Source organism: Bos indicus x Bos taurus, chromosome 18, assembly GCF_003369695.1.
Source record: "Bos indicus x Bos taurus breed Angus x Brahman F1 hybrid chromosome 18, Bos_hybrid_MaternalHap_v2.0, whole genome shotgun sequence".
Classification (NCBI taxonomy): Eukaryota; Metazoa; Chordata; class Mammalia; order Artiodactyla; family Bovidae; genus Bos; species Bos indicus x Bos taurus.
In genome coordinates this window covers 18,553,682-18,566,983 of record NC_040093.1, presented here as the reverse complement: position 1 = coordinate 18,566,983, position 13,302 = coordinate 18,553,682, and the positions used below count along the sequence as shown (strand labels likewise).

The 13,302-nt window shown below is 37.7% G+C and overlaps 1 protein-coding gene across 1 annotated transcript in view; it reads left to right on the top strand.

Annotated features, from left to right (window-relative positions):
- The window catches only part of LOC113875666 (zinc finger protein 383), a 36,194-nt gene that overhangs the window by 9,174 nt on the left and 13,718 nt on the right, over positions 1-13,302 (top strand). Inside the window, exon 6 of the mRNA XM_027514308.1 lies at positions 5,186-7,530. Coding sequence (XP_027370109.1) covers positions 5,186-6,378 — 1,193 coding nt within the window. The 3' untranslated portion in view covers positions 6,379-7,530. Of the gene's footprint in view, positions 1-5,185 lie in introns of the transcript that reaches the window.

Below are 13,302 nucleotides of genomic sequence, written 5' to 3'. Positions count from 1 at the left end.
GTAATTGAAATTTAGCATGTCTTCCTATTATGATGTATGCAGCAAACCATGATAGTATTAGTAGTTCCTGTGACTTTGACATGAATAGAAATCACAGATATTTTCATATCATTTTACTGTTATTGTAGACATGCTGAAATATCATTTGTAGTCATCACTATTTCAGAATTACAGGCTCACTGCTAGGACTTACTACTTAATTTTACTTACTTATTTATGGCTGTGCTCCTTTCTTTAGTTGTGGTGAGTGGGGGCTGCTCTCTGTGGTGAGCAGGTTTCTCTTTGCGGTGGTTTCTCTTGTTATAGAGCACAAGTTTTAGGGCGCACCAGCTTCGGTAGTTCTGGCACACAGGCTTAGTTGCTCCTTGGCTTTTGGGATCTTTCCAGACCAGGGATGGAACCCATGTTCCCTGCATTGGCAGACAGATTCTTAACCACTAGACCACTAGGGACGTCCAGTCTTAGATATGTTCATAGAGAAGAAAACTCCAGGCAAAGGGAAGAACCCCTGTGCAGGCCCTTCTAAGAGGGGAAGGGTTGGTGTGTTTGAAGAACTAAAAGAAGTCAGTGTTGTCAACCCCAGGAGCAAGCAAAAGCAGAGTGTGACTTGAGATTGGAGAGACAAGTAGGAACTACATTATTCAGTCTTTGATGGACTTTGAGCAATGGAAGCCTGGGCCAAATGTCATTTTGGCCCTTGAATAGGTTAGAGAGTATGAGAACTTGTTGGGGATCTGGGTTAGGAGTCTACTTGAGTGGTCTGGGTTAGAGATGATTCTGGTTTGAAAGAGGGCATTGGCAGTGGAGATAAAAAAATTCTGAGGAGGTTAACTGGATGAAATTGCTGAAAGATCCTATGAAGGTAGGAGGAAAAGAATATACTGAAATGAATTCCCTGTTTCTGGCTTGAGATATTCTAATAGGCTCCATTTTGATGTCTTCAAACTGTTTAATTTGCCTAAAATATCCATTAGCTGTCATATACTGAACACTTTACTCAACAACATTTACTCTACTTTTCCCCATCCTCCTAGTAATTACAAATTAAGGATTAGCTCCCTTTTATAGAAGAAGAACTGGGGACTAAAAAGGTTAAATAATTGCCTTGGAACCTGTTGTGAGTAACTGTCAGTTTTGGGACTCAGTTCTCATTAGTCTGCTTCTGACTCCTGTCATCCTTCCATGGCAGTATCTTGCACTCTGTCTTATTATTATTTACAATCCTCATGTGAAACTCCTGAGAATTTTTTAAAAATTGAAGTACATCCGCTGGATCATCAAAAAAGCAAGAGAATTCCAGAAAAACATCTATTTCTGCTTTACTGACTATGCCAAAGCCTTTGACTGTGTGAATCACAATAAGCTGTGGAAAATTCTGAAAGAGATGGGAATACCAGACCACCTGACCTGCCTCTTGAGAAACCTATATGCAGGTCAGGAAGCAGCAGTTAGAACTGGACATGGAACAACAGACTGGTTCCAAATAGGAAATGGAGTACGTCAAGGCTGTATATTGTCACCCTGCTTATTTAACTTATATGCAGAGCACATCATGAGAAATGCTGGACTGGAAGAAGCAGAAGCTGGAATCAAGATTGCCAGGAGAAATATCAATAACCTCAGATATGCAGATGACACCACCCTTATGGCAGAAAGTGAAGAGAAACTAAAAAGCCTCTTGATGAAAGTGAAAGAGTAGAGTGGAAAAAATTGGCTGAAAGCTCAACATTCAGAAAACTGAGATCATGGCATCTGGTCCCATCACTTCATGGGAAATAGATGGGGAAACAGTGGAAACAGTGTCAGACTTTATTTTGGGGGGCTCCAAAATCACTGCAGATGGTGATTGCAGCCATGAAATTAAAAGACGCTTACTCCTTGGAAGGAAAGTTATGACCAACCTAGATAGCATATACAAAAGCAGAGACATTACTTTGCCAACAAAGGTCCGTCTAGTCAAGGCTATGGTTTTTCCAGTGGTCATGTATGGATGTGAGAGTTGGACTGTGAAGAAGGCTGAGTGCCGAAGAATTGATGCTTTTGAACTGTGGTGCTGGAGAAGACTCTTGAGAGTCCCTTGGACTGCAAGGAGATCCAACCAGTCCATCCTAAAAGAGATCAGTCCTGGGTGTTCATTGGAAGGACTGATGCTGAAGCTGAAACTCCAGTGCTTTGGCCACCTCATGCAAAGAGTTGACTCATTGGAAAAGATCCCAATACTGGGAGGGATTGGGGGCAGGAGGAGAAGGGGATGACATAGGATGAGATGACTGGATGGCATCACCAACTCAATGGACATGAGTTTGGGTAAACTCGAGGAGTTGGTGGTGGACAGGGAGGCCTGGTGTGCTGCGATTCACGGGGTTGCAAAGTGTCAGACATGACTGAGCGACTGAACTGAACTGAACTGATAGATGATTTACAATGTTGTGTTAGTTTCTGGTGTAGAGCAAAGTGATTCAGTTATACATATATATGTATATATACACATATTTTTATCAGATTCATTTTCATTATGGTTTATTGTAAGATATTAAATATAGTTCCCTGTACTGTATGGTGGGAACTTGTCGTTTATTTTACATATAATAGTGTGAATCTGCTATTCCCAAAATCCTGATTTATCTCTCTGACTTTTTCCCCTTTGGTAACCATAAGTTTGTTTTCTAGATCTGTAAGTTTCTGTTTTGTAAGTAAGTTCATTTGTATAATTTTTTTTTAGATTCCACATACAAGTGATATCATACAGTATTTGTCTTTCTCTGTGTGATTTACTTAGTATGATAATCTCTAGTCTGTCCATGTTGTTGCAGATGGCATCACTTCATTCTTTTTATGGTTGAGTAATATTCCAGTGTGTGTGGGTGTGTATGTGTATATATCACCTTTATCCATTCATCTGTTTATGGCCGTTTAGGTTGCTTCCATGTCTTGGCTGTTGTAAATAGTACTGCTGTGAACATTGAGATGTATGTATCTTTTTGAATTATAGTTTTCATCTTTTCTGAATATATGCTTAGGAATGAGATTGTTGGATCTATGGTATTAATAACTCTATTTTTAGTTCTTTAAGGAACCACCATACTATTCTCCATAGTGACAGTACCAATTTATGTTCCCACCAATAGTGTATAAGGGTTTTCTTTTTCCTACACCCTCTCTAGCATTTATTATTTGTAAATTTTGGATGATGGCCATTCTGACAGGTGTGAGGTGGTATCTTACTGTGGTTTTGATTTGCATTTCCCTGGTGATTAGGTTGAGCACTTTTCATATATCTATTGGCCATCTGAATGTCTTCTTTGGAGAAATATCTATTTAGATCTTCTGCCCATTGTTTGATTGGTTTTTTTGTTTGTTTGGTTGTTTGTTTGATATTGAGCTATATGAACTATCTGTATATTTTGGAAATTAAGCCCTTTTCAGTCGCATCACTTGCAAATATTTTCTCCCATTCTGTAGGTTGTCTCTTCATTTTGTGTATTGTTTCTTATGCTGTTGCACTGTGTCTTTTTTCTCTCTGTATGCCTTAAACTTCAGTGGCCTTCCCAGTCTCTGTGGTGGTATTAGTACATGAGCAAATCTCTCTCTTGTCCCAGGATCAGCATCACAAACTTTGAAGACAAATAGTATTTTCACTGAATCTCCAGCACAACATATTCTGAGTCTTCCCTATCTACTACTCACATCAAATTAGTTCACTACCTTAGACTTTGGGCTTCCCCGGTCCACAGTGGTAAAGAATCCACCTGCCAATGCCAGTGATGCAGGAGACACAGGTTAGATCTCTGGGTCGTGAATATCCCCTGGATGAGGGAATGGCAACCCACTCCAGCATTCCTGCCTGGGAAATCCCACGGACAGAGGAGCCTGGTGGGCCACAGTCCATGGGATCAAAAAGAGTTGAACACATCTGAGTGACTGAGCATGCATTCACTTTAGACTTATCTCAGGCTAGTCTCCCGTGTAGCTAACTCTCTGATCACTTTCAATATGTCCTCACATCCAATATGTCCTTTATTATGGACCCTATTCTTCTTTATACCCAGCTGAGTGAACTGCAGTTTACTTCTGACTCCCAACAACCCAGAGTCAGCATAAACCCCACAGGTTAACAGCCAAGATTGCTTTCACTCCTGACCCCAGCTGTAAGTCCCACCCACACTTCTGATCAACTGACTATAAATTCAGGTATTTCCATGCCCCCTTGCAGGCTCAATAATTTGCTAAAACAATTCAGAAGACTCAGGGAAGCACTATACTTACAACTGGAGTTTTACTGTAAAGGATATCAGATGAGTTGGTAGGCTTTGGATGCAGAGGTTCCACACCCTCTCCCTGTGAAGTCAAAGTGTGTCAGCCTCCTGGTGAAGCACCAACCAAAAAACGCCACTGAACTTTGGTGTTGAGTTTTTACTGGAGCTTAATTACATAATTATAGTTAAGCATAATTAATTGGCATAATTGATTAGGCCATCAGCCACTCAATCTCTGGCCTCCCTCTCTTTCCCAGGGGTTAAGTAGCTGAAAATCCCAGCCCTCTCATCATATGTTGGGTCTTTCTAGTGAACAGTCCCCATCCTAAATCTGGGGACCCACCATGAGTCACCTCATTAGCACAGTGAAAACACTGCTATCACTCAGTAAATTCAAAGGGTTTTTGAAGCTCTTTGTTAGGAACTAGGGACAAAAATCAAATTTATACTTTATTATACCAGAGAGCCCAAGAATCTTTCCCTGTATGCTTTGATTCCTCTTAGGAGACCTTTAACGGAGGTAAAAAAAAAAAAAATTAGCCACTTTGTATAATACATATTGTACGATGATATACTTTGTTTTTTACATATACATATAAGCTCATATAGATGTGTATACAACTAGTCATCTTTTATGCCTAAGCATTGTATATTTACCAACTTTTCCAAATGACTCTGGTCCACATCAATATTTGAGAATCACTGTGGTTTTCTATTTCCATAGATTCTGCCTGCTGCTTCCCACTTTACATCTCATTAATTTTGGGGTATTTCTTGTCCAGTTTTCAGATTCTACAGATACACTTGAAAATTCTATGTCATTTACTACCACATATTGTTTTTACTTTAATTTTTCCATTTCTTTTATAGAAATTTACCTTTTCACAGATGAGGTGGGAGAAGAATATTTACCTTTTATTTTCTTTCAGCTCTGGAATCAATGTGTGAAACCAAGTTATTATCGCTAAAGAAGGAAGTTTACGAAATAGAATCATGCCAGAGGGAAATGATGGGACTTAGAAAACATGGCTTTGAATACTCCAGTTTCAGAGATGTTTTGGAATATAGAAGTCACTTTGAAAAACAACTGGGATATCAAAATGGGCATTTCAGCCAAGAAATACTCACTCATGAGTACATGCCCACATTTGTTCAACAGACATTCTTTACTTTACATCAAATTAACAATGAAGAGAAACCGTATGAATGTAAGAAATGTGGAAAGGTCTTTAGTCAGAATTCACAATTTCTTCAACATCAGAGAATTCATATTGGCGAAAAATCTTATGAATGTAAAGAGTGTGGGAAATTCTTTAGCTGTGGCTCACATGTTACTCGACATCTGAAAATTCATACAGGTGAAAAACCCTTTGAATGTAAAGAATGTGGAAAGGCCTTCAGCTGTAGCTCATACCTTTCTCAGCATCAGAGAATTCATACGGGTAAGAAACCCTATGAATGTAAGGAATGTGGGAAGGCCTTTAGTTATTGCTCAAATCTTATTGACCATCAGAGAATTCACACTGGTGAAAAACCGTACGAATGTAAAGTATGTGGAAAAGCCTTTACTAAGAGCTCACAACTTTTTCAACATGTGAGAATTCATACAGGTGAGAAACCCTATGAATGCAAGGAATGTGGCAAAGCTTTCACTCAGAGCTCAAAGCTTGTACAGCATCAGAGAATTCATACAGGTGAGAAACCGTATGAGTGCAAAGAATGTGGCAAGGCCTTTAGTAGTGGCTCCGCACTTACTAATCATCAGAGAATTCACACGGGAGAGAAACCCTATGATTGTAAGGAATGTGGGAAGGCTTTTACTCAGAGCTCACAACTTCGTCAACATCAGAGAATTCATGCTGGTGAGAAACCTTTTGAATGTCTTGAATGTGGGAAGGCCTTTACTCAGAACTCACAGCTTTTTCAACATCAAAGAATTCATACAGATGAAAAACCATATGAATGTAATGAATGTGGAAAGGCCTTTAATAAATGCTCAAACCTTACTCGACATCTCAGAATTCATACTGGTGAAAAGCCCTATAACTGTAAGGAATGTGGAAAGGCATTTAGTAGTGGCTCAGATCTCATTCGTCATCAGGGAGTTCATACTGATGAATAATAAAAGTTAAAGCTCTTTTCACCTTCCTGATCTTTTAAACAAACAAAAAATTCAGGTTTGATAGTTAGCCTCTCTCACTATTTTTTGTTTATTTTATAAATATATATATATATATTTTAAAAATATATTTCTTAAAATATATTTAATCCAAATATATTTTACTCTAAGGAATTTGGATTCTAAATTGATATTTGTTTGTCTCCACCCCTCTACTCCCCCACCCCATCTTGTACTAATGTCACATCAACAGTTTTATCCTTTCCTACTGTTTTGTTCTACCTTGTTGGTGATATATTATATTCTTGTTTATATTTGCTTGAGTCTCAAGGCTATTCTTCTCTGATCTATATGTTTGTGCTTACACCAGTATCACACTGTTTAAACTGTGTGACTTTGTATTTTTTAATTCTTTGTAGAATTAATTATGATCTTGTTTTTGAAGTAAGTTTTAGTCCTTTTGTTTCATTTCACACATTTATATTTTCTTACTAGAAAACAGAATATCAGAAAACTAGAAACTAAAAAAGCCAGGATTAATTGTAATCATGCCATCTATAGATAATGACTTTCAATTGGTAGAGTAAATCCTACCAGACTTTGTTTTTAAAGAAAATGTAGTCATGGTACACATGTTGTACCTTTACCTGATTTTATAATATAGTCAAAAATATGATTGGTATTTCAGTATATAGAGATTTTTATTATTTTTATTGATATATTTAATGACATTTTTAATGACCTTATTATTCATGTTATGGTTGCATCTAATTATTTTTGGTTATAAAATCTTCCTTGATTAATATGACCCAAAGTTTATCTTTGGATGTTTTGGCCTTTTCCTTTTAAAACATCTGCTTTAGTTGGTGAAATTATCTATATTTTGTCCTTGTAAACTGTCTTATTCCTTTCACCAAGCCTAACCCCAATCTCATATGAGAAAGGTAATTAACCACCATTATCAATATTATTTATCTTTCCAGATTTTTTTTAACTTTTTACTTATATATGTTAGTGACATTTTCTTTTTTATGTATTAGTAAATATAATCATGGTGTATGTGTTGGTTTGTTGTATGATTCAATGAATTAATAAATATTCAGAACTTTTCCTATCATGTGGCAAATATCTAGTAAAAGTTGTTCATTATTATCATTGATACGCTCATTTTCATAATTGCCATTATTATTTGTGGAGGGCTTTCCTGGTGGCTCAGGGTAAAGAATCCCCCTGCCAATGCAGGAGACTCGGGTTCAATCCATGGGTCAGGAAGATCCCCTGGAGAAGGAAATGGCAACCTACTCCAGTATTCTTGCCTGGAGAATCCCATGGATTCTTTGGAATCTCAGAGGAGCCTGGCAGGCTACAGTCCATGGGGTCACAAAGAGTTGGACAAAACTGAGTGACTTAAGCAACAATTATTTGTGGAAAGGATTTTAACCATGTTGCTTACCTTTATCTAAGTCAAAAAATTCATAATGAAAAAAGACAAATGAGAGACTTCCTTGATTGTCTAGTAGATAAGACTCCGTGCTCCCGATGAAGGAGGCCTGGGTTTGATCCCTGGTTGGGGAACTAGATCCCACATGCTGCATCTAAGAGTTCCCACGCTGCAACTAAAGATTTCACAGGCTGCAATGAAGACCTGGTGCAGCCAAATAAATAAACAGATATTTTTGGAGGGAGGAGCCTGGTAGGCTACAGTCCATGGGGTTGCAAAGAGTAGGACACGACTGAGAGACTTCACTTTCTCACTTCTATTTTTTAAAAAGAGAGAGAGAAATGAGTGTAATGAACATAGGAAGGTTTTTCCTATCCCCATTATTTGGCTTGAGATTTTAAAAGGGAAAAAAAGTTTTTGTGGGTAGTCTACATTCAGACTTCATTTTTATGCTGCACAAAGATTAATACCCATTTGAAATCCTATGGATATAATGATGGGTTGGTGAAAGCATAACTGTCAAATAAGTAGGAAGAGATAAGAATATTTTTCCTAATTATTCCTCAAAAGTAGAAAATATACAGGGCACATTATTTGACCAGAATGAACGACAGTAACAAAACAATAGCCAACAAATATCTGAATATTAATTTAGTACTCCTCTTGATTAACGTGGCTTAAGGAACTAAATCCTTAGAATGCATTATTTAAATGTGATTGAGTATGAGAACACAATTGAAAAACCTGTGAGTGGCAGGCAAAATTGTATTGGAAGTTTTAATACTCAGTATGCATGCATACATTAAAGTACTAGAAAGATCATTAAAATGAATACAGAACCCAAAGAGCTAAAACAAGCAAAAATATATCTAAAATATGGACAGAGAAAGTCATTGTTAGTTCTCAAATGCAGAAATAAATGACAAAAGTAAACAATTTAAAATAGAAAATATATCTGATTGAAAGTAGACAAACCACTGATTCAGGTTGGGGAGTACAGATGACAGCTGAACAGTACCATGAATGAGAAACTGAAATGACTTTCAGTAAAGAATCTGTCTACATTGCGGGAGACCCAGGTTTGATCCCTGGGTTGGGAAGATCCCCTGGAGAAGGGAATGGCAACTCACTCCAGTATTCTTGCCTGAAGAATCCCATGGACAGAGGAGCGTGGCAGGCTACAGTCCATGGGTTCGCAAAAGAGTTGGACACAACTGAGTGACTAATATTTTCATACTTACTACCTATTTAAATATAAAAGGACATTATCTTTTTGGGTGATTAAAATATTCTGGGATTGACAGTGTATATACTAAAAACCACTCTATACTTTAAAAGGGTAAATACATACAGTGTATGATTTTTATCTCAAACTTAAAAGTACTATAGATGTTTTTTAGAATATATCCAAAAATCTGGACAAAGTGTATGATTTTTAGAAAGAAATTGGATTGACTTGATATCAGAATTGACTAGAGAAGTATAAAATCTTTAATAGATTCTCTCCAGAAGGAACATTTTTTAAACCAAAAACATAAATGTCAGGGGAATTCCATGGCAATCCAGTGGTTAGGACTCCATGCTCCCATTGCTGGGAGTCCAGGTTTGATCCCTGATGAGGGAACTAAGATCCTGCGAACCATGAGGTGAAGTAAAAAATTAAACAAATAAATGTCAGCTACACTAAAAACATATATATATATATTTATAGATGAAACTATGAAATGTGTTAGGAACTCTTCCAGGACACAGACTGAGGTGGCAAGTTATCTGATTTTATGAATCTGTCATAACCCTAATGATAAAACTTGCTGGAAGGACACAAAAAAATAATATGCCCAGAATCAGTTATGAAAATATGCAATGTTAAAAATTAGCAAGCTAAATCTAGTAATCTATTGAAAGGAAATAAATACTTGTCACAATCTGAATTTTGGAACAAAACATTTCTAAAAAATCTTTATTTAAATTTGTTACTCACTTTTTGAAATTTGGAAATCAAATCAATTTAGTTAATACAGTGTTCCTTAGTATTTGAACTTGGAAACCAAATAGACTTGGATAGCAAGGGGTTCTTGGAATACAACAGAAGACAATTCACATGGAATTTCTAGAATTTAAATAACTAAAATATTATAAGTGAAAATATATTATCAATCCTCAATGTCTTCTAGTTGCACCTTTCTTATCAGTACTTGACAGAATGGGATATATTTTATAAATAAACAAGAGTTATCTGACCTGCTGGAATATCACTGTGTTCATTCATTTATACCCTGTCTACTTCTCGTTTGAAGAGTCTTTAAAACAGCTAATGAATCCAGTCATTGACATGCATTTAGTACGAGGATGTAGTGGGAGGTGGGAAAGAGGCTGTTAAAACAATCACAGAATTTCAACTCTCACTGCAGTTTGAATGTATGGTATGAAAGGTGTTCATTCCCATGATAGTAAGAAAACCAGGGCAAGATAAAATCATACTTAGGAATAAGTTTAGTAAAAGATATGAAAGATCTTTATATGGAAAACTGCAAAACATTGCCAAGGGAAATTAGTCAAGATATGTGGTTTTTTTTTTGGCCCTGCTGCATAACTTGTGAGATCCCAGTTCCCCAACCAGGGATTGAACCTGGGCCCTGGCAATGAAAGTGCAAAGTCCTAACCACTGGACCGCCAGAGAATTCCCTAGAAAAGATCTAAACAGATGGCAATACCATGGCTATGGATTGGAAAATTCAATGTCTTTACTAAAATTTCCCCAAATTTACCTATAGATTCAATACTCTCCTAGCCAAAGTACCAGAATGTTTTTTTAAATTTTAAGTTGATAAAAGCATTCTAAAATTTATAGAGAAATCCAAAGATCTAGAACAACCAAAATCAGTATTGAAAAAGAACAAATTGGAGAACTTCTGATTTCAAGACTTGCTATAGAGCTATGATAAACCAATGAAGACTGTGGTATTTGTCTAAGGATAGACAAATAGGTCAGTGGAGTAGAATAAAAAGTACAGAAATTCACCACAACAGACCCCAGAGCTCATCCTGTATATTCTAGCATGTCACAAAGTAATTTGACCATGAAACCTTTTCCCTCCTACTTGTCATTAATGTTTGTGAGAAATGAACACATCTGGAAAATGTTTACTTAACTAAAATACATGAGTAAGAAGTTAACTTTAGGAGATTATTGTAGGTAGTTAAAGTATTTGGGGTTAGGAGTTTTCCATGTCTGTAATATTGGATCCTGTAGAAAGTCTCTAAGTTAGTCCTGCTCTTTTCACTGAGACAAATTCTCAGTCTGAGTTAGTCTCAGTTAGCCCTAATACTCTAATTGTGCAGAATAATCTTGATCAATTATTATCACTTTGAACCTAATACTCAAGGAGGGTAAAGGAAGACAGCTTCATTTTTGTCTTACATTGTCATTTTTTGTTTGTTTGTTTGTTTTGGCCATACCACACAGCTTGCAGGATATTAGTTCCCCTACGAAGGACTGAACCTGAGCTCTTGACAGTGAGTGTGGCATCCTAACCACTGGACCATCAGGAAATTCACTCTCATTATCACCTTAAACATGCTCAGTGGAGCTAGGTCTTCTCTGATCCTCTTAAACTTTAATTAAAGATCATGATTTTTTTGATCACTCCTACTTAATACAGATAATTTCAGCTCACTAATATAAATATCTTCTTGATGAAGGTGTAAGAGGAGAGTGAAAAATATGGCTTAAAACTCAATGTTCAAAAAACTAAAATCATGGCATCTGGTCCTATCACTTCATGGCAAATGGATGAGGACAAAATGGAAACAGTGGCAGATTTTATTTTCTTGGGCTCCAAAATCACTGGACAGTGACTGCAGCCATGAAATTAAAAGAAGCTTGCTCTTTGGAAGAAAAGCTATGATAAACCTGTGTTTTGTGTTAGTTGCTCAGTCGTGTCTGAGTCTGCGACCCCATGAACTGTAGCCTGCCAGGCTCCTCTGTCCATGGAATTCCCCAGGCAAGAATACTAGTGTGGGTTGCCATTTCCTGCTCCATTGATAAACCTAGATAGCATATTAAAAAGGTGAGACATCACTTTGCCGACAAAGGTCTGAATAGTCAAAGCTATGGTTTTTCCAGTAGTCATGTACAGATGTGAGAGTTGGACATAAAGAAGGCTGGGCACCGAAGAATTGATGCTTTCCAATTATGGTGCTAGAGAAGACTCTTGAGAATCCCTTGGACAGCAAGGAGATTAAACCAGTCAATCCTAAAGGAAATCAACTCTGAATATTCATTGGAAGGACTGATGCTGATGTTGAAGAGCCAATACTTTGGCCACCTGATGAGAAGAGCCAACTCATTGGAAAAGACGCTGATGCTGGGAAAGATTGAGGGCAGGAGGAGAAGGAGGCAACAGAGGATGAGATGGTTGGATGGCATCATCAACACAATGGACATGAGTCTGAGCAAATTCTGGGAGATAGTGAAGGACACGGAAGCCTGGCGTGCTGTAGTCCATGGGGGTCGCAGAGAGTCAGGCCTTAGAGACTGAACAACAATATAAATATCCAGTCTTCATAGCAGAGTGAAATTAAAACTGCTTTCTCTGCTTTGATCTGTTTGCAGTTCATGGCAAATTATATTTTCCAAAAATTGCCATAACTATATTTTTGTTTCCACATGGTCTTCCAGAACCTTGTTATTTTCCCATCAGGAAGTGGAGTGCATGTTCTTTCCCTTTGAATCTGGATGGGCTTTTAAAACTGTAAGTACAGGGGAAATGATGCTCTGTGATTCTGAGACTAGCCATAAGAGGTGATTCATCTTCCATCTGAATCTTTCTCAGGATTTTGAGCTACAGTTTAAGATGTCTGTGTAGCTCAGTCGGTAAAGAATCTGCCTGCAATGTAGAAGACCCGGATTCGATCCTTGGATTGGGAAGATCCCTTGGAGAAGGAAATGGCAACCCACTCTAGTATCCTTGCCTGGAAAATCTCATGGACAGAGGAGCCTGGTGGACTGCAGTCCACAGGGTCACAAAGAGTCGGGCACGACTGACCGACTGACACTAACACCATGCTGTTAAGAAGCTCAAACTAGCCCACACAGAAAAACCAGACGGACAAACCCTTGAGATTACACGAAATAGATGTCCAGCCAGCTTCCAGTTGCTCCTGGAATTTCACACTGTTCCAGGTTTAGCCATCAAGAAAAGTCTGAGCCAGAACTGTCCAGCTAGGCTGTTTCTGAATTCCTGACCCAGAAAAACCATGAAAGATAATAAATGATTGCTGTTGTTTGAAACCACTAAAGTTGAAAGAACAGATATACAAACAGACAATGCCAGATTGTATATTATAATAGAACTCTGACCCACAAAATCTGCAGAAACCAGAAAACCAAACTACAAACTTGGCAGCAACCAGTGCAGAACTCTCAGGACTTGGTCAATAACTGCTAGCTTCCCTATCTTTCGCCTCTGCTCCCAACTCAGAAC